Raw genomic sequence first — 22,683 nt, 5'->3', positions numbered from 1 at the left:
TCTTGCACAAGTGGTGATTTTGCTAGTACACTAATAGTAATAATGACCATACTTTAATCAGCAGCATATTACTAGAAAGGTCAATACTGTATAGCATATTATTTTTACACATATAAGAATAGATATAATATGTACTCCTTTAAAGCACGAATATAGTGTTGAAAAGGCCCCTGGTGTTTTCTTAGTACTATTGCCATGTTTGCATTCATCTTAACAGTTTTCCATTTCTTCATATGGAAATCTGATTATAAAAAGAGATGAGACCATGAGAAGGAAATCAAGCCTTGAAAGAGGTTAGTTACAGAAGTTACAGACAGCCACTTGTAGCTCTAAGGTTCACAAAAACGCTTGTATTGCTTCTTACACTTCTACAATTTCCTGTTGACATAAATTCTGAGAAGAAAACTCATGTTTATTGATGTTAGCAGCTGAATTTTGGGGGCGGGGGTGTTGCTTGCTTTTTCCCCTACTAGAAATAAAATCCACTGTGCAGTCCTGGTATATACCCTCTGTCTGTAGAGTGCACTGAGATGTCCCCATGGGTATTTCACGTGGCTTAAGCAACACAAAGGCATGTAAAATGCCACATTATAATTTGCTCTGTGGATCAGAACAGTATCTGTGCTCTTGCAGTATTGGCAATTTCTGCATGTCCTAGACAAGGTCAGAAGCTCATTACAACAGTCAAATTCAAGCAAATAATCAATGTTGTCTACATCAGCTGCATTTGCCTTTAGTCCTCCCTCCTTTCAAGCAAAAAATGTTTTAAGCAACAACTTGATGTTAGTCATTATTCCCCTGTATCATACTCATTCCCTTTCTATCCACATATTAAAAATGCAAAATAGTTTGCAAACAACCTCTATCAACTTCTGAAAATAATGTTTGACATCAGCCAAGGTGTTATTTTTCAACAGATTTTAATTAGATTGGATGTATACAGCCCTTCAGAGACACAAATCTTTCCTTGTTTTTACAGAAAAAAAATGAAATTAAATTATATTTCCAACAAAGAGCTGTATTTTGGATGACTAAGAAAATTGTAAACATATGTATTTGTTCACTTACAGTCGTGTGCCATGTGTCAAAATATTGTGTGCTTTATACATAAAAAGAAAGTACAGTTGAGTGAGAGAAGGGAAAGAAATGAGAAATAGAGAGAAATTAGAGTCAGAAAGAAAGAAAGAAAAAGAAAAAAGAAAGAAGGAAGGAAAGAAGGAAGGAAAGGAAAAGAAGAAAGAAAGAGAAAAGGAAAGGAAAAGAAAGGAAAGAAGGAAAAGAAAGAAGGAAGGAAAGAAGGAAGGAAAAGAAAGAAGGAAATAAAGAAAGAGAGAAAGAAAGAAAAGGAGAGAAAGAAGGAGAGAAAGAAAGAAAGAAGGAGAGAAAGAAAGAAGGAGAGAAAGAAAGGAGAGGAAAGGAAAGAAAGAAAGAAAGAAAGAAAGAAAGAAAGAAAGAAAGAAAGAAAGAAAGAAAGAAAGAAAGAAAGAAAGAAAGAAAGAAAGAAAGAAAGAAAGAAAGAAAGAAAGAAAGAAAGAAAGAAAGAAAGAAAGAAAGAAAGAAAGAAAGAAAGAAAGAAAGAAAAAGAAAGAGAAAGAAAGAAAGAAAGAAAGAAAGAACAAGTGCTCACAATGTTCCGTCATCCCTGTTATGTTAACATATCTCTGCCTGCACTGAAGAAACTAGCTGAACTAATGAAGTCTTTCTCTAAGAATAAAGATCATATATAACATACATGAACATCGCATCACACACATAAATAAATAACTGCTGCATCAGTAATATGTTTTCTTTTTTAATCTAAAGTGTTCAAACCCACTGATTTAAAATAAACTGCAACCATACCTTTCATGGAATAAGAAATCCTTTAGAAGTTTCTCTGTCCATTTCTAAGCAGCAGTGAAAGCAATGAAACATATAGCTAGCAGGGATCCAGTTCTGTGAATCTTGATCTTTAAAAGAAATAAGAAAGCTGAGCAAGTCACAATCTTTCAACTGGGGCAACATTTGCAACTCTCTTTGAATAACTCCTCAACTTTTGCAAACTGAAAAACAGTTCCGTTCAGCATCATCCCCGCAGCTGGCTTCCACGTGACGTCAGTGCTTGGAGGATGGTTTTAAAGCCACCTCTTCCAGCCCCCAGCTCTGTAACTTTATATCTCTTCATATTTTGTGTAAACAACTCCAAGTCCAGGACATTTTTAGGTTTTATAGTGCAGTCCAGTCTTTAAAGCTTGCAAAGCAGATAGTGTTAATATTAAAGCTATGACAATAAGCAATTTTAGGTTTCTTTTATTGCGGTCCAGATTTTTTGCTGTTTTTCAGACACAGCTTTCAGGGTTATATTTTTTTGTATGATTATTTTGAGCTTTGCAACTTGATCCTCATAAACTGCTTTTTAAAGGGAGTTTTGTTTAAAGCAGCAAAACAACAACAAAAGGTTTTGTCAGTTAACAGCTATCTTAAAAAGCTAAAAGCAAACCACTCCTCCCTAAAATCTTTTTCTGTACTCTAAATATGCTCTTACTTACGAAGCATGGAATTACTAGGCACTGTGTAATCCTACTGTCTGGCATTCTGAGAATTACAATAATGGTTTCTTTGGGATATACCCAAATATTCCTGGTACTTTATAAGGTTTCTGGATCAGATTCTCCAGTCTGTTAAGACACTTGGTGTCTCAGCAAAGCAAAGCACTTGAAACTGGATGGAGAATCTCCCTTTCACAGGGAAACTCATCTCTGGCATAAGTCTGGTAAGGAAGGTTCAAAAACACCTTGGCCTGGATATAAATCACTGGGACTGCCCATAGCAAGTACTGGCATGGGGCAAGATAAGTGAGTGTATGTGACAAAAATGATCCAGCAAGTCTAAGTCCACAGGAGACCCTGAAGGCAGCATAGCAAAAATTAGCTGCTCCCCCTGCTGAGCCGCAGGCACAAGGAGCCCAGCTCACTCCTTGTGTCTCTGCCCACAACTCTCCTGTTGCATTGTGTGATAAATTGCTTTCATTTGTCAACTGAGAGAGACCTCCCAGGTGGAAGCTCCACACACACATATGACTGCCCTGCTGGGTACTTGTGCCTGGATGTGTCTGTGGACAGTGACTGAGGCACAGTTAGTAAATTTGTATTTCAGGAAACATTTTTCCCCACATGTACCTAGAGAAGGGCCCCCAAATACTTGACCTAGGCAGCATAAAACTGGATAAATCCTGCTATGAGATGGGTGTCTTCGAATGCACTAAGCAGGAGTGACATATATTTTTGTGGGGAGAGCAGCTGATGACAAGAGGATCAGTGAGACAAAGGGCATGATATGAGGTTTCACACAGTCTTGTCTTAGTCAGCACTCTCATCTTTAGAACAGTAAGTTTCTATCTGTGATAAAACCCATGCACAGTATAAAGATTTTAGCTCTGGGTGCATTTTATAGTAAATACCAAACCAGGTTTCAGGGAAAACACATTTTTTCTCCTTATATGGTCTAGCTGTAAGTCTCAGTGAATACATTACTAGGGTGCTTATTCTGCTCCCATGTAACATAAATAATGGGACTCGGGCTGTTTGCAAAAATTTTAAAGATTATTTAAAAATTGAACAAAGATGCCCAGGTACACCACTGAATATTCCTAAAGAAAATCCCCAGACTCTAAACTCTGAGGATTTAAAAATAAAGCAACAGTGTGACTTTCTTTTGTGACATTAGGATCCAAACACCAGCTGACATGGCTGGGGGTGAAGCTGGAGTGCCTGGGAGCAGAACTGAGCCCACAGCTGGAGGCCAGGTGCCACAGCACAGCCTCCTCCCTGAAGCCAGCACAGCTGCACCACTGCACATGAAGACAGACTCCTAATATATGTTTTTTTTTACTCTTATCCATCAGTATAGGCTATTATTCTTTAATATTGCTAACTCAAAGCCTCTCGTCTTGCTATGTAAACATTTTGAAGTAAAAAGAATAAAATTAAAGAAAACAATGGATTAAATCCCAGGCTCAGTTTTCACTCAGGCAAAGGCCCACATTTCTGTTAGTGTGAAGAATTAGAAATATGTGAGACTGAGGAGTTCATTAGGAGACAAGCACTGGACCAACCTCATAGGTCAAAGGGCCACATTAAATTCATCCTAATACGGGAAAGGCAGAATAAAGTTGAGACAAAGAAAACATGCAGTGAGTTCTGAAAACCTGGGATCATTATTCTATATACCCTTAAGTGTAGCAGTAGTGACTTCTGCTTTTGAGGAAAAGAAGTTATTTAACAGAAACTGTCCCTACTGTCCCTCCTCCAGCAGCTGGAGCCAAAGCAGCAGATGTGGCTTTCTGGCCTCTGGCACAGGTAAAATAAGTAGGAAGGTTTATTACATTCAACACACTGCTTCCCCAGGAAAGCATATTTTGTCTATATCTGGTATCAGCTCTACTTGTGTCAAAAGTCAGCACCTCAACAAACAAAAGGTGCAAGGGCATTTTAAACAAGCCCTCTACTAAATTTCTCTTCATCATGAAGGACTGGAGGCAAAGCAGCATGAGTTGCAGCATGGGCTATAATCTGATTACATACTCGAGGTAGTGTGTATTCTCGTTAATAGTCTGTGCTCAAGACTGTTTCCGAGCTTTTTCGGTTCTGGGGCACTAGTTTGGTTATGGCACACCCATTGTGCTATCGCCACATAAACTAGAGACAAAAAGGAAAAGCACTGCTGTCACTGAAGTCAGCCCATCCACAAAATTAGATTCCTGAATGTTGTACACCTTGGTAACACCAGTATATACATTTTGGGAGTGGATATATACAATTGGTATATATATGTATATGTGTATATGTGTGTGTATATATATATATATATAAGATTGGCAGAAGGGAGTAAAAATTCTGTCTCCTCTTACTGTTGTGCACTTCTGAGATAGCACATAACTCAGCGGAGGAATAGAGCCAACAAAGTGTTATGTCATGTCGCTTCTCCAAGGTTACATTGGAAATCAGTGGCAGATAGTTTAGATGTTTACTTTAAATAGAGCCACTGTAATTTTCCTCATAGGCAACTGCATGTGTAATGGCAAAAGTTGGGTTTGAATATCACTTCCCCTGGCATTAAATCAGAGACAGAAATGTAAGCCAATGGGAACTATGTCCATGATACTGATGCCTTTAGAAGTCTCCTACTCACCTATCAGATTCTGGGGTGATTAAGGGAAAGGGCATGTAATACCCTGAAGCTCTGCTTGTTTTTGTAAACAACTCTCAAAGTTCATGTGCAGTTCATCTCTTTTTATAACACATATCTAGACAGCCATGTTTTTTGGCAATTTTCTATTTTCCGACTGCCAGGCATTTTTCTGCACTACAGCACCTGCTCTCTTCTGGTTTTGATTCTGAAACACTGGTGACATGTGTCAGCAGACACTTATTCTATCTCTAAACTGGAACTTCAGGCACAGATATTCTTGGTTGAAAGAAATATCTCTGATCCTAGAGAAGATGATCAAGGGAATTTTTCAGTAGTGGTAAAGAAAATATTTGCAAAGGGATTTTGTCAGGGCACTCAGAGCTGGCTCTAAATAGAAAATAAATACAATTGAATTTATTTGGTTGCGTTAAAGGAAAAAATACATCTGTTCCCTAAAATACATAAAAATTCATTGGAGTGACTGCCAATTTACACAAGTGTAAAAATGTCAGAATTAGGCCTATAGATGAAAGAGTTTTCCTTTTGACAGAACATGGAATTAATTCCTTGGGAACACAGGAAACAGAAAGTAATATTTCAGAGAAATGTTAAATTAAGGCAATCTCATAGTTCAAATTCAATGACTTTTTTTCCCCAGAATGTTAATATTTCACCAGAATGTTACAAAATGGGAACTGTTACTCCACTAGGTGAGACCTGAACTGATAGGTAACCTGGCATATCCAGCTTCTTGCCACATGCAGTTAAAATTTGTATTCTTCATGTTATTGCTCTTCAGAATTACAAGCTATGCAGCAGGCAGAATCAGTGAATCAGAAGCATTCTGTCTGCTTCTGCCCAGCCTGACTCCCCTGCACTCCTGCTAGAGGATGCTGATGTATTCAGCTGCATTTACTCACTCACCTGTGAGGTGGTCTCTGCCCACCAGGCCAGTAACTGAGTGGGGAGAATCTGCGTCCTTTCTTGCAAGCATAATTGTTGCATTTCTTAATGCTAACTTATGTCAGTTTAGCAAGACAGAACATTTATTTGTTTGGCTAGATGTTGTCTTCTGGCTAAGAATAAATGTTCAAACAGATTTTATTAGCTTTCTCAGCAACTTTTTAAATTGCGCAATATCTGGTGTGAAACAGATAAGCAGTTCCAATCCCTGACTTCAAGGAGAATGAAAAAGGACAGGAAAAACACATCTCATTTCTCACTGAGATTTCTCTGTTTGTGGGGCTCCTCACTATTCTCTTTTCTCATCACAGACTGAAAGATTGCGAGGAACTTCTAAAATAATTTTGTATACTTTGGTGTGCTTTTATTTCAGATTGTAGCCTGTGCAATAGCTCCCTAAATGTCTCAAAAGGTTTCATCTTTGATTTGCTTTTTTGATGCCCAATGGAATTAGGGCTAGGAAAGGTCCACCTATATGCAAGAAGAAAACACCATGAGAAAGCAGTTACAATGGGGTTGTAACTGCCAGTGTTTGTGCAGAGATTATCTCCACCTCTTGTCTGAAGACATACGCTTAAATTAAAGTAGCTTAGAAACTCCTCAAAATTAGTTTGGGCCTGACTTTGTTTTTATTTGGGACACCAGTCAAGGCTATCTAATTATCTCATATATATTGATTACAATTTCCTTTAGACATATCTTGCTAACTATAACATAGATAATGACAGCATCCCCTGGCAGGAATAAGTATTTAAATCAAAGAGGTCAACAATTTAAATGATCATCATTACTACACCTGCAGAGTACGATGAGGGAAAGCTAGACAAACAAGGAGAAAAATACAATATTTAATTAATACCAAATATTTTGAGTTTATTATTTTTTTGTTCTTAAAACATAAATTTTATTTCTCCACCTCTCTTTGAGAGGATTTTCTCTCAAAGTGGTGTCTCTCAACAAGTAGCAGAGCACAATCCAGGTGTGAAGATGAACTTTTCTCACTGGGGAACGTGTTAAGTGAAGTGTGCTAGCATAAGTCAAAGGGAATTCTTATTGCTAGCTGCTTTTTTTTCATTACCACTATTATTATTAGATTATTTAACATGGCAACTGCAGGAAAAAATGTCACTAATACACATATTTGTTCACCTTTGGAGAATTCACATTTGTGGGACTCAGTGGTTTCAACATAGGTTGAATAAAACAGAAAAGAAAACTGAGCCCCACTGGGCAGTTCAGATGAGGTTTTCATGGTGGGAGATCTACTGTTTGTAGGAACAGCCCATGTAAGTGTGAAAGAAAGGTAATGAGCCACCTGTATTCTTAGTTCAGCCTCTCATAGGCAAGACAGAATATTCAGGGACTACTGGTGCACACCTACGTACACAAGCTTCCCTCACCTATGGTCACTGGCTACCAATGGTATGGTTAGATGGGGATCACTCAGCAAGCCAAGAGTTACCATGTTCATTCAAAATTCATTCTGAAACCTGGAGAATGTAAAGCTGTGGTAGCTACAGACTGGGAAATGTTATATGATAAATTCGACATGAGACAAGGTGACTTACATCACTCTCATCAGTGCAAGTTAGGCTCTAGCAGGGCCATTTTTCTAGAGCATAGAGAGAAAATGCAGCCAGCCTGTATCTCTCCAAAGACTCCTACACTACTCTGATACCTCCTTCTCAGGCATCTCATTCTCAAGGGCTCCAGCTCCTAGACACAGTTCCAGAGTGCTTTATATACCAAGCATTCTGATTTTGTCCCCTCCAGGGTGTCAAACCCACATTAATACAGTGCTGGAAAACATCATCATCACAGTCATGCAAAATAAATATACAAGCTGTGACATACCACAGCAGAATACACGTGGAATGTGATTTTACCATTCATATGCAGCTAGAACACAATTTCTGTTTCTGGGAGTGGGAAGAGGAAAGTAACAGAGTCCTCACACCCACTCTGCATATTTCTGTTTTGTTTCTGATTTGGCACAAATTAATAAATATTAAAATGGTTTCAGTCACTCAGGAAGCTTTTATCCAAAAATGATAAAACCAAAGAAAGTGAAAAATACCATTTTCTGTTTGCTTACCTGGAACACTGTGGTGAGCAGGTTTCCTATGCAACTGGGTGACTTTTTGGTATGTTTTTTGCAGCTTTTTTGGTTTGGTTTTGGTTTTGGCAAACAAGTAGTCTTCAGTGTTTTTACAGCAGTGGCTATTACAGAAACTATGTCTCTTGCACTTCTTATCTTGGAGGGTGGACAAAATAAACAAACTGAAAATAACACTACAATGAACAGTAAATGATGAATGGCTTACAGTACAAAAAACAGTGTAAAAAGGAAGACAAGTTTAAATATTGTTGTGTATGAAAGGGATGAAAATAATACAAGGATGAGAATAAGTAAAATGATAGGCTGGAACATCTGGGAAAGTAAATACAAAGACAAAGAGAACAGTCAATTAATGGAATAGCAAGTCCAAAGTTTCAACAAAACAAATAGTGAATCAGACTATGCTTGTGGAGGGACCAAGTGCCCATCTCCCATTTACTTCAGTAGGAGTTCTGCATGGTCAAGCCTTGAAACGTCCAATTGTTAAATGTTCAATTGTTGGTATTTGTTTAGAAAAAATACTAATTAGTTTGCTTTAAATTTGTGTAAGTCCATGCAGTGCTCTGCCTTTAAGCTAATGGGAGCTCTACAAGCTCAGAGCTATTGCTAGATCAGAAAGTGAGCATGCTAAATGCCGTCTCTGATTTCATGCAATACATGTATAGTAATTGATTAGCTTTAAACTCACTGTGTCTGTGACTTTCTGATACAAGGAAACAAAAGACTAATTAGTCAGCATAGGAATAAGAATATCTTTCAGCTTCACCTGGCAACTACTTTGACTGTATAAACTAGCAAGACAGCACAAAGTAAATTAACACAGCAAGAGACTTACAAAACATTGGGTAATTCCATGAGCAATAACAAGATATGCCAACTATAAGAATGTATGATAAGATAAGAGTAAGTAATTTTCATTTTTCATGGCAAAAGATCTTGAGTCAGTAAGGAATTAGCTCCCCAAAACCGCTCTGAAACAGTTCTGCACAAAAATGAACCACAAAAAAGATTCTTGTCACTGCTGCATGCAAGCAGTGACCCATAGGCCTTCAACAAGATGCAATCAGTTACAGCAATTCCAATATTCACATTACTGTGTGGCTCTGTGATTCCATAAAGTAGATTCACATGGTTTCTTTTATCCGTGGTTTGCCATATTCTCTATAATTTCTGAAATTTATAGTTTCTTCCTGTTTAAAATTAACAAAATTTTTCTTTTATTCACTTAAGAGGAAACTAACCACTAAGAAAACTATCACATGCACTTATGTGCCAAAAATACTGTCTCTACTGCCTTTAGTGGCAATGAAGGCACAACTCTGTCAAATGCCACTGCAAAGCCAGAAAGGAATAAAATCTTCTACCTCCTAGCACATAATTTTAATTTCCAGGAGACCAGACTTATTCACTGTTCACAAACAACTCTATTGGTAGAACATGTTTTTATATGGCCAATTGGGGATTTTAAGTAACTTGAGAAATAATGATTGTTGTCCACTGTCTAGAGTAAAGAATTTTCATGTGCCATAAATTGAATTTGAGGCTTAATTTGCTTGTCAGAGCCTTTTTACCTGTAGGCCGTAATAAGTAAAAGTCTACCTGACTCACTGACAAAGGTTCATCTGCACTTCGATCATCCGAAGACTTTGGAACTTCGAGTCTGTCAATGAAAGCCTGGAGCTCTTTCCTGAAGGCCTTCATCTGCGCATTGATGCGGTAAAGAAGCTCATGCTCACGTATTCTGCTGCCATCGTCTTCCTCATCCATCAGTCCAAAGAGGTCCCCATTAGCTACATAAATTCGTGCCTCTGTTATGATGGTGCTTGTGTCAGAAATTAGGCGATCTATTGTCTTGCCCAGCCGCTCAGCTTCAGAGCGAATGTCCTTCATCTGCTGCCTGTCAGTGAAGCTTTTCTGCCACCCAGATGGTGTTGGATAAAAAGACCTCGTGGGTGTCAGGCACCGAATGTTGCGCACCTCTTCGGAGTCACTTTCCCCACCTATGGGGCCTTCCCTTTTGCGGTGAGGAGGGCGGGAATCATCATCACTCTCCTTTTTTCCTGCATCACTTTCTGCATCACTGTCTCTAGGACTGCCACGGATCCCAAGATGAGAGGCCAAGTCATAGCGCTGCATGTTGGACATTAAGACTCTGTTCTCATACTGGAGTTGCATGACTTTGCCACTCAGCTCATTGATCTGCATTCGTGCAGCTTTCAGCTCCTCCTGTAACGCTTCTGTCTTGGCGTTGTCATGGTGCCTAGAGCTCTCATGGGCCCCAGACTTGTACTTGTATTTGTTCAGCTCAGCTGTTATGCGCTTGTTTTGTTCTTCCAAATCAGCTACATTTCTCCTCAGCAATTCTGTTTCATCTTCTACTAGCTGCAGATGCTGTCGTAATTCTGACAGGGATTCACTCTGCTCTCCCAGGAGTGGGTTAGTGGTCCCTGAGAAATCATCTCCTCTTAAATCATCAAGCTCTGCTTTTAGTCCTCTATTTTCTACTTCTAGTTCCACTATTTTCCTCCCAAGAATGTTAGCTTCCTCCTCCACAAGTCTCAATCGAAGCTTGAGTTCAGCTTCTCTCGTGGTAGGTGGCCCACCTGCTTCACCTTTTGGCAAGGGACTGTCCAAATCCCCATAAAATGATCTGTATTTTTGCAACTCATGTTCAAATCTGTCTTTTTCTTTATCTATTTTAGCCATTTTCTTCCTCATCAAGGCTGCTTCTTCTTTGACAAACTGCAGCTGGCATTTCAGGTCTTCATTGTCCTCCTTAGGAAAAAAAAAACCAGTATTTGAAGAAGCTTGATGTCAAACAGGAGACCTCCAGTAGATAGTCTTAACTCACAAGATTAATAATCACAGGTATATGGCTTTATATATTATGAGATTTTCCTGCAATCATTTTTTCACTGATCAATACATTAAAAAGAGAGAAGTAAGGACTTATACCTAAAAGAGGAGAAAAGACCTCTCCATTTCACAGCATATATGAAAACAAAGGGCAAAGCAAAAAGCAAGACAAGTGCACATCTGCAAATCATGTACCCCATTTCATTAGTGTCCCTGAAGCCTCCACATAAGAATCCAGGCTACGGTTATTGCAACATACCTCTGTTGGTGTCTGCTGGGACCCTTTTTTTTCTGATTTTGGAAGGTCTTTGCTCCCTCTCCTTTTCAGTGATTGCTGCAATTTCAACAAAAGGAGATGCACTGAGTATTTCACTAAACAGGTATATAATTCACGTATCGTTCATTTTAAAATATAGCAAGTCAAATGCAATTATAAAGGAATTAATTTATTCTAATTTTTGAGATACCAAATACAGAGGGAAGACACAGCTGCCCAAAAATGACACAGCAATGGCATACAAGTAAAGCTTTGGTTTAATCAGTCTGTTACCTTTTTTGTTCAACACATTTTAAGACTAATCTATTATGAATGCTTAACACATGACAAGAGTAGTAAGAAAGCAGGTATCCCAAGTAGTAACTTACAGATGGGAAAGCTGAGACAAGCAGTGAAACCCAGCTTGCCCATTTGGTATTAACCTTCATGAGGCTAAGGCGCTTAAAAATGCCTTAGCCTTAGACATTGTGGTAGGGAAGCTACACAAAAGTATCTCGGAAATCTGTCAGCTGACATCAGAGTACACCTACAAGCACACCTTTCTCCATGTCCTAGTGTGGTCACACCTCTGTAAGAGTACACTGTAGACAAACTCACACATAGGTCTGGTCGCTGTTGTTTTGTTTTCAGAACATATCCAAGGAAATACAATTTAAAACCTCTTGGACTACAAAGTCCTAGTGAGGCACAAAGCATGTTAGCTCAAGAACAGCACCACACAAACACACGTATGCACCATCATATGAGCAAGATTCTTTGGTGTCCTCTCTTCTGCTAGGTAGCCCAAGTGAGTAGAAAAGAAACTCCTGCCTTTGAAGCAGGATGCATTGGAATTGAAGCCTGCTATTGTATCCAGAAAAATCTTATAATTGCTGACAGCAGAAAAGGTTGATAATGGGAAAGCAGTAGCAGTGGAAAATAACCAGCACTATCCCACTGACAACACTCAATACAGATCATCGAGAAAACAGCAGGAGAGAGGAAAGCAAATGAGAGAATATGTTAATACATAACACTCCACTTGCAGCTGTTCCCAGTTTTTATGTTCCCCAGGTAAACTGTAGGCCCTGAGGCAGGACAGCGACAAAACCAACACCATCTCCCTCTGAGACTATTCTCCAGAGAAGGCATGACCCTTCGTGCCTTTGAGAAAACATGAATTTCCTTGCACCAGCTAGGGGAGAATCCAGCTCTATCTAAAAGCCACTCTGTTCCCATAGAGTGGGAAATAAAATGTGTTTGTAACCCTCAAGAAACAGAGTACAGTGGGTGGGTATGCTGTACATAACAATCCTGTGCACTATTTGCCTGCTGGTACCAATAATTCCCTTTTTTCTGCAGATCAACCCCAGTAAAAAATCGTATATTCATGGACTGCTCACTCCAAAGGAAAAGTTAATGCCACAGAAGCGACTCACATATAAATCTGAGCAACCACAAGAGATAATTTTTCATTAGGTTTTTGCTCAAATTTGCTATAGAATTAAGCAATTAAGAAATATTGCCTCAGATTCAGAGTCAGAACTAAAATTCAATGATGTGTCTACCAAGAATCAGAACTGAAATTTTTATGTCTCTTGCAGAAACATTGAGTGCTCTCAGTAGACCAAATAATAAAACCAATCACAGATCATAGCTGGATATCTGTGAAACACAGGCTTCTAAGGTAATCCAGAAAAGACGTGAAAAAAGTTAAACAAACTCATTCTTCCCTCTAAATATAAATCCAACAACTCTGGATCCAGCCTACAAACTGGTTCTTTTCTGGGGTCACTCATCAGTTATCCTATTATTGAAATGGTATATTCTTTGGAGGAGTATTTTCGTGGTTTTCCTTCTGAACTGACAAATTTATAAAGCCTTAAACTTTCAAAGGAGCAGGTTTCTCCTCTGCATTACGACTAATTATACCACTATATATTTCCACTTTGAAAAAACCCTTTTAAATCAGTTAGCACCACAAACTTCTCCTTGGTCCTGATTCTTGCCAATGCCACTGACTGATAAAACAAATAAGGGATAGTTAACTACATTTCTGCTTGATTATCTAAATGCCTTTTATTCACCCTGCTGAGCTCAGCATCTCTCCAGGAATAATGAGGTTCTGAAATGCTGAGCTGAAACTTCTTGTGTACCATACAACATTTCAGAAGATAAAAGAAGCAAGAAAAAGTACTTTTGTAAGTGTGACATGAAAAAATACAACTCGTTTTTCTCCTTTCTCTCTATATTTTTAGTGTTTTTTCATAGTCAGGATAGCAACATTTTAATTACAACAGTAGTTGTGGCTGTGCAATGACTAGACACTACTTTCTGTGCCACTCTACTTGAATTACAACAAATCATCCACCGAGCTTGTATTATTCACCAAGAAATGACAGTGTTTAGCAACAAAATTTTGTAGCAGAAAGCAATGAAGAACACACACAATTCAACTGGCAGGATGACTGGGGTAAATGGATTAGGCCCAGCTGGAACTGGTCTGATTTCTTTATTTATGAAAAACACCATAAGACAGTTTCTGATCAGTAGAGGTTAAGATCTCACACATTTCAGCTGACAGACGATATCTGCAAAATCAGTGTCCCACAACATCGTGCCAGAGTGCAGAGGCAATACTCATACCAAACAAAGAATGCCACATATCAAGAAGTATATCCTGCTATAAATACTACATTTTTGAGAGTTTCTTCCAGAGGTGCATTTCATAATTTAGAGTGGCTACTCTTCCTATCACTTCTCTGAAGCCTTGCACTACTGCACTCTTCCAATCCAATTTTCAACATGGAAAAATTTATTGCTGCTAATGAAAAGAAATTCATCGCAGCAAAATGAAAAAAGGAAAACATATGGCAAAGCCAAAAAATAGTAACTCACATTTGTCAAAGCAAATCTTCATATTACACCTGCAACTAGACACTACTAAAATCATGTGTTGTTTTGACACACTAACAAAACTTAGACGGGGTGAGTGATTCAGTTACCTTCATATATAAAATTTGATCACCTTTCAATACAATTCACCCCTTGCTACCTTTTTCCCATGTCACAGGATACCAAGAAATCTACTGTAGTGCCACTAAAAGCCACCTCTACTGTTTTCTCAACTGTAGCAAAAAATTGGCCCCTCATATTCTAGAACCGGTTTTGAAAGTTTGTTGTGAAGGACAGTTTGGAGGCTCAGATAATTTTGCTTCCATATAATTAAAAAATCACATTCATTTCACATTATTTCACATAATCATTCATTCTAATGATTATGAGGTAAAAAGACAACAGTAAAGCAAGAAATTTAGGACTTCTTTTGCACTATCTGATCTGTAAAGCTTACCAGACAGTGCTATGGTATTAATAACCTTGAACCAAGTTATCCATCTGCAGGAGAAAAGAATAAGCAAAAAAAAAAGCATATAATACTGTTTCTACAATGGGGAGTTTACTAAACTGCTCAAATAATAATGAAACACTTGAACAACACTGGGGATTATAAAACCCATAACTGTGGCACGCATCATTATATTGTATAATCTCTGCTTACCTCTTTACCTGAGAGGTAAAACTGGGTTTCACCTGACTATTCTAGCATTCACTGTAGCCAGCACACATGGGGCTGCATGTGTGTTCTGATAATGCCGAGAAGTGTCCACAGCCTAGACAAGACTGCATAATGTTTGTATTAGATGCATACCAGATCACACACAACGGGCAATTCAGTTGTGATGTTCAGCAGCATCACTTCTCCAGTGACCTTCATTGGAGTTTATCCAGTGTCTTGCTGGAGATGCTAAGCACTGCTCAAGACCAGATGGCATAATCTTTCTCTTGCCAGCCCTAAACTGCAAGCCAAATGTGCAGTGCAAACATCACCTGCCAAGCTCAGTGCTTCTCAGGTGTAAAAAGACCTGAGATCTACTCTGAGAGTAACACAATGCAGAAATAATTGCATCACGCTCCACTGAGTAGGAAAGCTATAAAATGAACTCAAATTCTTCCTACCCGTTCTAAGCTACAGTAAGTATATCATCAATTAATAAAGAATCCTTAAGTAAAACATACCAAGATTTTTCAAGATTCTGAGATTTGATTATTTCAAGTCTGATCTGGGGGTACTGTGTAAAAATTACTGTAGGCAAGCATAGGAGGAACCCCTGACACATCAAGGGATTTATGCATGCACATGAGTCCCATAACAGTGCTTATCCCTGCTCACAGAACAGGCTAAGGCAAAGGGTGTGCAGCTCCTTGAATCTCCACAGCTACCACTGAACCTTTACAAAACTGTACTGCACTCAATTATGGTTAGCTGCCTCCCAAATGTGACACATCTGCAGAGCTTTCAAATATCAGAGTAAACCTACCACTATCTTTACAGTCTTGAAAAATCGATGAATATTGAACTTTTGGGCTATACAAACTCATCTCTGTCTGATTCAGGGAGACGATGACCAGGAAAATTAAAATTTACCCTAAGCTGACTCCCTGTATTTCCCCTTCAATCAGTATGGCTGGGTAACTCATGGAATTGGATGAACTATGACACAAGACATACTTTTTAGTTTTCTGCCACTGGTTTTAATGTAGTAAAAACTAAATGGACACTATCCATTTTGGCAAATTGAAAATGCCTATTCTCCTAAAAAAAAAAAAAAAAGTTTTTAAAATGTCTCCCTTATACTGCAACTCTTATCAGTGCAGTTTGCCAGCAACTAACTCAGGGCACTGGTCTTGTCAGTCATTGGCACAAGTACATAGAATAATACAACACTTTTCCCCTTCCACCACCCTTCAAGAGCAGGAGGAGTCTTGAGTATTTCTGTATTCCTCTTCCTTGCAAAATTAAGGCATGAATGTAAAAGCAAAGGATAAATGAAATACAAAGATGCACATCCTCCCTGTCCATGAAGCAAATGCTAAGCATATCCTCACTCACTCTAGCAATGCTTTCTTCATGTTAAAACTGGTGTATTTGAAAACACTGCTGAGAATGAATACAAAATGAAAGCAATCTTTATTACTTCACCACAGAGAGAAAAATAGTTCTCATGCAGTCATTTGCATGACTTCATATTGCAGAAGTGAAAAGAGGAGCTGCCTTCCAATATTTGTATTATTTCATTTACTTAGGAGTTATTTCAGTTATTATTTTCAGATCCATTATTCATTTGCCAATTAAATGAGAAAAAAATAAAAGGGGAAAAGATACACAACATTTGCACTTTATCTAGAGAAACCTTTTGCAATTTGAACCAAAACCACATTGCCAGAGCATATAATGGTAACTCTGTGGTATAACTAGGTAAAAGCATTCTTAGCAGTGCATAAATGAAGCAGCATATTCATGCTTCAATTACATTTGCTTCTGTCTTTTCCTTATTTGAAAAAAATCTCAAGCAACAGGAGATGAAAGCTGCCTTTTCAAAGCTTTCACTATGGTTTGGTCAAATAGCTGACCAAACTCCGATACTTTGCTTCCTGTGATTACGCATTCCTTCATCCATCAGGATTTATGAAATAGTGAAAGCAATTTATCTGAGGAGGAAGAGGTCTCCTGCCATTTGACTCTTTAAAAAGACAGAAGAGTTAGACATGCTTAGTTCCCCAGTGCTATCCAACTAGGCCTCATTATGGATGCAGTCTTGAGTATTTCTGTATTTACTTCCTTGCAAAATTAAGGCATGAGGAATATCCCAGAAGAGATTCCAGATTTTCATGAGGAAAGTTCAAGCAACCAGACTAGGTTCCTTGTCTTGGTTACAAAAATGCACATCTATAAACCAGAGTGTAGTTACTATACCCAACAAAAAAGGTTCATCTAAAAATGAAAAGTAATGAGAAGGAAAATAAGTATGATTCTGCACACAATGTGTACCTCTATACTGCTTCCTGGAAATGTATACAGAAGCCAGTTTGCAAAGTTGTGGATTGATCAAATGTACATTTGTGTTTAAGCTCACTTCATACTAAAGATTTGTATGAAATGCACAGCACTCACAGTCTCTCACCTGGATTTACAGCGTAGGATGGCATCAAACACACGCACATTTGTGTGTGTTTGTAGGTACACAGCAGAGAAAGAAGCTTTGAAGCTTGCCCTATGAGACTGTACACCTCTGACAATACCTCCCAGTTATGGGGACATCTCACCAAAAAATCAGATTTTAGAGTTCAGTTGAATGGATGCTAAAAATTAAGATGAATACAGGTAGGAAAAACTCTGAAATCAGCGCTTGGTCTAGAAGCCTGAGCACTGTGCAGAAGATTTTCTATTAATAGGGGAAAGAAATACAGCTATTGTGTCAGCAACCATCACTCTGTTCTCTGACTATAAGGAGGGGTCTTCTGTTACACTTGGTCTCTTCTTTTGCTTGTATTTTCTTGGGAAAGTTTTACTGTAAAGCTAGCTTTTTGTAAATTGACTGAAAAAATATTTTCCTCAATATAACATATGGGGAAGTTTCAAAGGTGTTTGGGAACTTAGATTATTGAAAACAGCCCACCACAGAAGCCATTTGTTGGCAACATTCCTCACCCCTGTACTGTGTATAATACATTCTCTGCTGCACTTTGTTCTTCATACATCAATCCCCTTACTGCATGTGAGGTATCTGCCTGATGGAAGGTTTAGTACTTTGCCCACAGACTCACACATGTACAGATATATGGCACAGAACACAAGCAGATGCACAAACCACTGTGCCTATCAGTACCACAGGGAAAATGCCCTGCTTGATAGCATGCAGCTGCCTCTGACCTCCTGTTAACTCCTGTGTTTTGTCTGAGAAGAAAGTCAGCTTGGAAAAACCCTGGATTCTCTTGTTTAACAGAAGTAACTTGCAAACTATTTCCTTTCTCCCTTTCCAGAACTGACATTTTCTGATGCCTGTATGCTCTGCTGCAAAATGGGAAATTAGATTCTGCTTGTTGTTAACAAGTAACTATCACAGAGTTGATAAAAATCACAGAGAACTTGAGGCTGAAAGATCTAGTCCAGTCCCCTGCTCAGTGCAGACAAGTAGGCTTCTCAGGGCTTGTCCTGTGCAGTCCTGAATTTCTCCAAGGATGGAGTCTCCTCCTCTATAGGCCATGTTTGACCACATTCATTAAAAAGTTTGTTCTTGTCCTGTCACTGAACACCACTGAAATGTGTCTGAATCTTTCTTTGTACCCTCCTATCAGGTATTTCATAGAATTATATTTCTTGGGCCTCCCCAGACACCCTGCCCATGGGCCCTGGAGCCCCATTTCAGCTCAGCCCAGGAGGTTCCAGGTCCTGCCTGAGCTATGTGAGATGCAGCGAATGTGAGTCTGCGTCTTTAGCTCGCCACAGTTGTTCCTATTGCCAGCCACAGACCCTATTGATAAACCTGTGGATTGGCTTTATGGCTGCACCTCAGACCTGACTCATCACCTTGAACCTGATTGATAATCTGGTCACTTTGATGGGGTGAGAGTGGAACCAGGTCTTGGCTGACAAAACCCCTGCCCCGCTGTCTGTGTTGTTCCCTGGAACTCCCCAGATCACAGTAGGAAGCCAGCCCTTGCTGCTCTCCAACATCTCCAGGCTGAGCAGTCTCAGCTCTCTAAGCACCTGTGGAATTTGACATGCTCCAATTCCTTATCATCCTCATAGCCCTTTCTCCAGTATGTCCATGCCTCTTGAGATGAGAAGCCCAGCACTCCATGAGTGGCATCGCCATCCCTGAATAGACAGGAGAGATCACCTCCTTTAAGCTACTGACCTCATTCAGGTCAATAATGAAGATGTTAAACACAATTGGCTATACATTGACCCCTGGGGTTCTGCCAAAAGCCTGAATGTTCTAATAGGCCTCACCCTGATGAGCTTCTGCAGGGTCTTACACCCACAGTCCTGGCCACAGCCCCAAGAGCTCCACCTGAGCTCCGATCTGGGTCTTGTATCCCTGCCTGAATTACACTGTAGCTGTATCCAGCTCTGTCCTAGCTGTGGATGGCCATGGACCTTCTAGATCTTAACCCTCATCTGTGGCCTGACTTCCTGGCTTAACCTTGCATTTTTCCCTTGGTTATTAGACCTGTGGATTGATACCTAAGTTTAACCTCAGATCTCCCTGTCACCCCACGATCGGGATTCCTGGTTGATCCCAGCTGCCATCCCTAGGCTGGTTCTGGTCACTTCATCGGGTACTGCTAAACTGGGCCCTGGCTGTGGTGCCCCAGTCCCTGTCTGTGGTGTTGTGCTTGGCTTCTCCTCCCAGTTCTTAGAGCAGCTGGCACTTGCTGTTTGTTGACAGGTACACTAGCAGGCACCAGACTCCAGATGGACTTTGCACTGCTGATCGCAACTGTTTAAACCCAGTAGTTCATCAGATGGTTTTCAGTCAACCTCACTGCCCAGTTATGTAGCCCATAGTTTATCAGCTTGTCTAGGAGAATGCTATGGTAGAGCTTCCCTACACCATGAGGATGCATACATTTTCCCTCAACTTCACACTGTAGCTGATATACCTGTAGAGGCCTTTCTTGTTGCCCTTTGACATCTCTTACCAGATTCCAATCCAGTGGGTTTTGACTTTTCTAACCCCACTCCTCTGTGTTCTGACAGTGTCTCTACATTTTTCTAGGATCACCTTCACTTGATTTCCTGCACAGCGGGATGGACCATGGCTATTGTTGCAAACAACAGCCTCACCACACTTTTTTTTTTAAGTGCACTGGAAACAAACACAAGAAATGTTATGAAGCATTTGAAACAAAACATTAAGTGGGGAGGTGCCTTTTTTTTTTTTTTTTTTTGGAGAGGGCAAAGGAGAAGATGAATTTGAAAGAGAAGGACCAGGCCAAATCAAAAGTCTAGAGTATCATGCTACATTTTTTGCATTCTATGTGCCTCAAGGATGCTAGTTAACAAACAGTTCTCCTTCAGGAACTACTTACTAATCACGTATAGCAGCACATTAAGAAGCTACCCATGCTTCACTTGGCTTTTCTGATTCTGTAACTACTGGGCACTTTATGCCAGCCACCTAAGTTCTCAGAAGGATCATTCTAAAAAAAGTAACAAGTAATATATTGAAGAGTAAATACAGCAATTTCTGTAACAGTTTTGCTGTACATGTCTCTGTTGTCTGTGTTCCATTTGAGGTCTTGCCAGTATGTTTCACCTCTTTTTGCACTGGAAACTGCACTGAGGTTACTCCCTGAGGGCCCATGACATGTTCCAGAACAGCCATCTGTACTATGACATGACAAGGTTCTCCTTCCTCACACTGACAGCTGAGTTCAGCCAAAATGCAGGCAGTGCTTAACTCCATGGTGCTACATCCTGCTTACTCTTCTAAAGCCAGAACAAACTACCTAGGGCTGTGAGGCTCTGCCAAACTTCTATCAGGAACACAGGAACCTAAAAGACACACTGGGAAATTCCATGTGCAGAATAACTGAAAAGATCTACCAGGTTACAGGGTGTTCCATTATTTTTTTTAACTGTAGATTCACTAGCAGCACCAGAGATTGTAAAGACTAAAACCTGTTTCATGTGGCGTTGCTGAAGAGCTCAATTTAAGACTGAGAAAGACAGCCCTGAAACCAGCAGTGACCACATGAACTAAAGAATCACAGAGCAATGGTAACTTTCCTTTCAATCTGAAACATGCTCAGCTTTGACACATTGCAAACGCTCTGTTATTTCAGGTGTTTCTTTGAAGGGACAGGTGCACTTCAGCAGGACTAAATACAGTTGTATAAGGGACAGAAAACATGTATAACTTATTCACCAACACCTTGGTGAGACTTCCAGCAAGATGATGACATTTGGTATATACTGATTCCATATAAAAACGTGTATCTAGACCTCTTGTTCAGCACTTTGAAGATGTCTCTGTTCTTCCTCCATAAAACCTTCTAAGTGATAGAAAGAAATTTTGCAAATTCACATGGACTTCCTTTAAATCTAGAGAATCCTGGCCCACCCCTTTTCTCCCATTCATGTTTTTGTCACAGTACAAAGAGGTTGAATTTGTCCTCTCTATCATGCAACCTCTTTCCTTAAGAAACTAAGGAAATCATACACAGTGTCTCACAAAAAAATTCCCAAGACCTGGCAAAACTGGTTCTAAATAAGATGTTAGTTAGAATTTGAAAAGCATATTATATTATTTAAAAAATGCAAGCAAAACAACAACAAAAGAATGAGTGTGGATTATGTACTACCTGTGGATACAACTGTGAAAGGCAATATGATAGCTACTGAAAAGCCAGCTAAACCAGAGACTTCACTTTTACACTTTGAAGTTACCTGGCAATTTTTCCTTTCATTTGAGCAATCAAGCTTGGTACCTCTATGTCTAAATTACACGTATGGACACTTGAATGTCTATTTGAGTAAAGACATGCTGAGAGTGTGAAGCACAAAAATAAAAACTTGTCTTCTGTGACCAAGGACCATTACAGAGCCCTGTAATACTGGATTTCCCTAAATTTCCTCTATTTGTTACTGTGGTATCATATTTTGACAATCTTAGTGAAGTCAGTAGCAAGATTAGCTACTTCTGCAGATATAAAAGGCTTTCTTTCTCCTTTAGATCTCTAGAATGTCATACCCTAAAGTCTGTAGCAAGAGAAATACTCTTTTACAGCCTGTCCCAAGGGGAGTTCATGATCACAAGCTATTTTCTCTGGTAACCAGTCACCACTTATGCCACAATTATCACACTGCCCATTATTCTTACAGAAAACTGGGCATGCCAGCTATATTGGTTTTGTCACTGCTGATGATTGACCCTTGCCAAGTAATTCTTAGCAGTGGGAACTCACATGGCAGCAACAGACTGGACTTGCTGTTGTTTATCTCATTTGCCATCTCATTTGGCTCCACACCAAGACAGAGAACCTTTGCCTAGTTTTTACACTAGTAAATTAAGTGGTCAGGGACTGTTCTCAGAACCTGCTTCTTTTCAAACAAACAGGACCACATCCAAATTGTCAGTCAGGAATAAGCTCTGACCCAGGCTAGACCCCAAATCATGCCCAAGCCACTGAAGCGGTGGTAGCTAATCCAGGTCAAAACCATCTGAGGGATGTACAAGGAATTACTTGTCAGTTTTCAGACTCTTCTTTAGCCTGATTTACTTTACAAATATAGTTTTTGACTGATGGAAGCAATTCTGTAGCAAAGAAAAACTTTGAGAAGAATGATCCAAGGAAAAAAAGGGTCTCAGGTGCTCGAGATCATGATGTTGGGACTCCTGTCCTTTCTCTATAACATAGTTTCTATGTGTTTGGGAGCTCAGCTCTTATTCTATGTTTCCATTCTAGTTGG

The 22,683-nt window shown here is 39.4% G+C and overlaps 1 protein-coding gene across 1 annotated transcript in view; it reads right to left on the bottom strand.

The window, feature by feature from the left end:
• Positions 1-1,838: 1,838 nt before the first annotated feature.
• Positions 1,839-22,683, bottom strand: part of SOGA3 (SOGA family member 3) — a 35,992-nt gene continuing 15,147 nt past the window's right edge. The window contains 4 exon segments of the mRNA XM_050315976.1: positions 1,839-1,949; positions 8,228-8,563; positions 9,851-11,026; positions 11,367-11,441. Coding sequence (XP_050171933.1) covers positions 8,453-8,563; positions 9,851-11,026; positions 11,367-11,441 — 1,362 coding nt within the window. The 3' untranslated portion in view covers positions 1,839-1,949; positions 8,228-8,452.

This window comes from Myiozetetes cayanensis, unplaced genomic scaffold (genome assembly GCF_022539395.1).
Source record: "Myiozetetes cayanensis isolate MyiCay16 unplaced genomic scaffold, myiCay2020 scf2-11, whole genome shotgun sequence".
In the NCBI taxonomy this organism is placed as follows: Eukaryota; Metazoa; Chordata; class Aves; order Passeriformes; family Tyrannidae; genus Myiozetetes; species Myiozetetes cayanensis.
This window is presented reverse-complemented; position numbering and strand designations above follow the sequence as displayed.